At 41.1% G+C, this 4,034-nt stretch overlaps 1 protein-coding gene across 1 annotated transcript; it reads right to left on the bottom strand.

Moving 5' to 3' along the window:
• Window positions 1-479: 479 nt before the first annotated feature.
• LOC118944255 (cannabinoid receptor type 1A-like) lies at window positions 480-3,639 on the bottom strand. The gene is made up of 2 exons (XM_036962706.2): window positions 3,321-3,639; window positions 480-2,471 (listed from the first exon to the last, which is right to left on the bottom strand). The coding sequence occupies exon 2, from the start codon at window positions 2,458-2,460 to the stop codon at window positions 1,018-1,020; it is 1,443 nt and encodes a 480-aa protein (XP_036818601.2). The 5' UTR covers window positions 2,461-2,471; window positions 3,321-3,639; the 3' UTR covers window positions 480-1,017.
• Between the last annotated feature and the right edge of the window lie 395 nt (window positions 3,640-4,034).

Below are 4,034 nucleotides of genomic sequence, written 5' to 3'. Positions count from 1 at the left end.
TGTAAATGAAGTATGTGCACATTTTATCCTAGTAGGGACCTCTTAAAAATTCACATTCCTTTAGTTCTTCACTGACTTAGAAGGGCCTCTGCAGATTTTCTTTCATTTGTCATTGTTTTGTCTGTTTTTGGTTGATGATGGAAGCTTTTGATGTAGGTACAGCTGCAATAAAACACACTGGCTATTGTGTTTCAATTGCTGTGATCAGATGAAAACATTCATATACATTGCTTATTACTAAATTAGCTGGTTTGGAATAAGTAACTGCACATAAATACTTTATATTTTTTCTGTCTCTGTAGTTTCATGAGATAAGGTATTTTCTTCACAGTAGCATTGCAGTGCCATCCTCAATCTCATGAGATGCACAAAAAAATACATGTGTATTATACTGTATGTGGTTCACAAGCTGCTTTCCTGAATGTTTTTATTTAAAAAATTTATTATAATGTGTATTCATAGAAAAACACAATGCATATGGAGAGGGGGAAAACATATTTAATACTGCACAACATGACATGTCTTTGTGGTTCTTCTTTGGCAGAAATCTGTCTCCGCATAAAATTAAATAATGTGAATCATTGAAAAGATGTACATGGTCTACTCTTGTATTTCATAACATGGTCCTCAATTATGCATCACTCAAAAAATAAGGAAATCAAAACAGTTTCATACAACATGCTTTATGACAAGAACTACAAACCATCACAATGTACTAATTTACAATATAAAGAGCAGCCAATTTCACCTACAAGCACTTTATAGAGACAAACCATACAGTCAAAGCATGCCACTAAATACACAACTGTACAGTTTAACAATGATTATCGCCATTATTTCCCAATGAAAATGAATTTCTTCTGAAAGATTGAAATAAAAAGCCACATTCTCTTATCCTATAGCTACATATACTTCAAAGAACTGAATTAGAAGTTGATGTTTAGCAAACTTTCAGTGCAGTGCAAGTTGGGGTAGTGACTACTCTGCATAATTCCTTCAGAGTCGATTCCTTCACAGTCACATGATGGTAGATGCAGTTGTCTCGGGGGAGACCAAAAGGGTAACTTTGGCCAATTTCACAGTGGTGTTTGCACAGCTAGCCGTGGATTTGTAGGCCGTGGCTGTGCCTTTTACGCTCCTGCTGTGGCAATCGGACTCAGCACTGTTGTCCAGTAGTTGAGAAGTTCCCCTGCATGTCTGACAGATGTTAAGAAAGGCCAGGCGCAGGTCCTTACTCCTCAGGGCGTAGATGATGGGGTTGATGGTGGAGTTGAGCAGGCAGAGCATGCTGCAGAAGGCAAAAACCGTCTTGATAAAGTTGTTCATCTTCCAGAACAGGTCGTAGACCATGATGGCCAGCACAGGGCCCCAGCAGATGACGAGGACCACCAGAATCAGCACTAAGGTCTTGGCCAGGCGGATGTCCATGCGGGCCTGCTCGGGTCGCATTGTCTGTACCTTGGTGCCATGCGCTGTGTAGACGATGATGCTCTTCTGGGAGTGGTGGCTCATCATGCGCACGGCGTGGTGGTGGGCCTTCCACAGGATGAACATGTAGGCATAGATGATAAACAGCAGCAGCACACTGGTCATCCCTATCCAGAACATCAGGTACTTCACGTCGATGAGTGGGAAAATGTCAGAGCACACTGAGTTCAGTTGCTTACAGTTCCAGCCCAGTAGGGGGAGCACCGCGATGACAATTGAGATAGTCCACATCATGCAGAAGGCGATGACAGCCTTTGTCTTGGTGACGATCCGCTTGTAAGCCATGGGCCTGTGGATGGAGATGTAGCGGTCTATGGCTGTGAGAAAGAGACTGCCCACAGAGGCACTGAAAGAGGCGATGACCCCACCAAGCTTAAAGAGAAACACATTGGGGCTGTCCTTCCGGTGTAGCACATGGAAGTCCAAGAAACTGTACACAAATATGACACTGCCCAGAAGGTCGGCCACAGCCAGGCTTCCTATGAAGTGGTAGGAGGGCCGACAGCGCAGGGTGCTGGAGTAGAGGATCACACACAGTACGATAAGGTTCTCCAGCACTGTGAAGGTTCCCAGGGTGAGTGCCATGATCGCTACTACCAACTGCTGGCTGGGGGTCAGAATCATGAAGCACTCCATGTCCACAGAGTTCTCCCCGCATTGGATAGAATCCCCGCTGTCCACAAAGGTCCCATTGCCAACCAGATCAGAGAAGTTGGTCTGGTAAATGGAGTTAAAGATAAGCTCCTCGTCTCTAGCTACTCGAGGGAAGTAGTTTCTAAGTGGGGCAGAGTGAGCCTTCTCTAAATGGAATCCAGTCTTGGCAAAGCCAGACTCTATGGATGGGTCACTGTAGCTTACATCGTTGGAGCCAAGATATTGCAAACCATTAGTTATTGTTCGGAAAGTGGTGTCAGCTATTCCATCCAGAGCAGACTTCATGGCTGTCCAGTTGGAAGGTAAATTATGTAACATAAGATGAGTATCTAGAGAAAAAAGTTCCAGACAATTTAGAAATGATCAATACTTTTTATTATTTAGTTTAATTGTGACGTGGGGGATGGCAAACGTGTATGTATTTAACTGTGGGTGATGTGGGTAGGTTGCTGAGTGACATTATTGACATCCCTGCTGTATCAGCCAGCTGACTCTCCAGCAGATGCGTCTCAGACAATAATGAGAGAATTAACAGTCGATGACAAATTAATGAGACCCATATCTAACCTTCTGTGCTGCCCCCAGGATAAAAACATTGCATTAAGTAGCCTATGTAGGTCAATCTTTCCTTTCAATTAAGGGGTAATTACGTTTCAAAATTATGATTCAATTAATTATGCATCAAGGTAGTTATATTCTCTCAAGACAAGATTGATTTGTTGAATCAATCTGTAGAACTGTAAATGACTATGTTTTGCTCTCATAGATAAACAGTACATAACCCTTCCATTTGATAATTAATACATCTGTACATTTGGCTAAAAAAATTACAATAACCTACATAGGCCTATTCGACATGTTTGTTTTTCATTAATAAAAAAGTACAGGCTATTGAGAATAATTGTGATAACATTTTCATGCAGATGTTTATAGATAAGCAAACCATTTACTGGTTGTGATATAGAATATACAACAATGTGACGATGCCCCTTGTCCTACTCATGAACGAATAAGAAAGACCAACAATAAGTAGGGTTGTAGAGAGGCTGCAGGCAAGTAATTAGACTCGCATTAGAATAAACACTGTCATAAGGTTATAGCGAAATCAATGAAGTAACACATTTTTGACTATGCATTAATGCAACATTTGATTTTATTAAAACAAAATGTGTTTTTACCTTCACATTCTTTGCACAAATAACTTGCGTCGATCCATATGCCAGATTTAATTTATTACATGAAGACAAGAGAAAGTGTATCCACACATCCACTCTCAGGAATCGTAGCCTATTGATGTCAACAGTTGCTTTTTCAAAGTGCATCAAAAGTAGTTTTTATTTCGAATTTTCGTCATGATGAGCCTCGCATCATTGTTTAGTAAAGCCAAGAGACAGCGATGTGTCTGTCTGAGGTATGGGATTATTATTTATAAGGAAGGGGTCGCTTTGTGCGCTTCTGTGTCACGTGCTCCGAGGTGCCACAACGCCTTGGACCAGTATAGTGCGCTCGCATCGCATCCCAACATCCACGCTCGCTCAATAATGAGACACTCCATCATTTTGATCACCCACCCAACCATTATCGATGTGTTGAGGAAAACGAAAGCATGAGTACCATTGTTGTAATTAATGTTAAAACACTAACATTTACTTGGCAAACCACTTTTTTATTACTATTGTGTTTAGATTCTCACTTCAACCTATAAGAAATGATGACATCCTCCTTTCTTGGGTAATATGTCTGTATGATGTGTTCTTGTATGTATGCAACCATCACTAATGGTAGAGTGTGCCATTTATTTTGACTGGAAAAAAGGCATGATGTGTTCTATAGCCTGGAAGGAAGAGTGGGTAAATAAAAAATATCCAGCCAAGTGTGATATATTTAACCAC

This window comes from Oncorhynchus mykiss, chromosome 25 (assembly GCF_057628025.1).
Source record: "Oncorhynchus mykiss isolate SJ-2025 chromosome 25, ASM5762802v1, whole genome shotgun sequence".
In the NCBI taxonomy this organism is placed as follows: domain Eukaryota; kingdom Metazoa; phylum Chordata; class Actinopteri; order Salmoniformes; family Salmonidae; genus Oncorhynchus; species Oncorhynchus mykiss.
Note: the sequence above shows the minus strand (reverse complement) of the source record. Positions and strands in the feature narration are given on the sequence as shown.

Excerpts from the sequence above, each read along its gene's own strand:
- LOC118944255 (XM_036962706.2), bottom strand. The coding sequence starts at position 2,460 with ATGTTACATAATTTACCTTCCAACTGGACAGCCATGAAGTCTGCTCTG.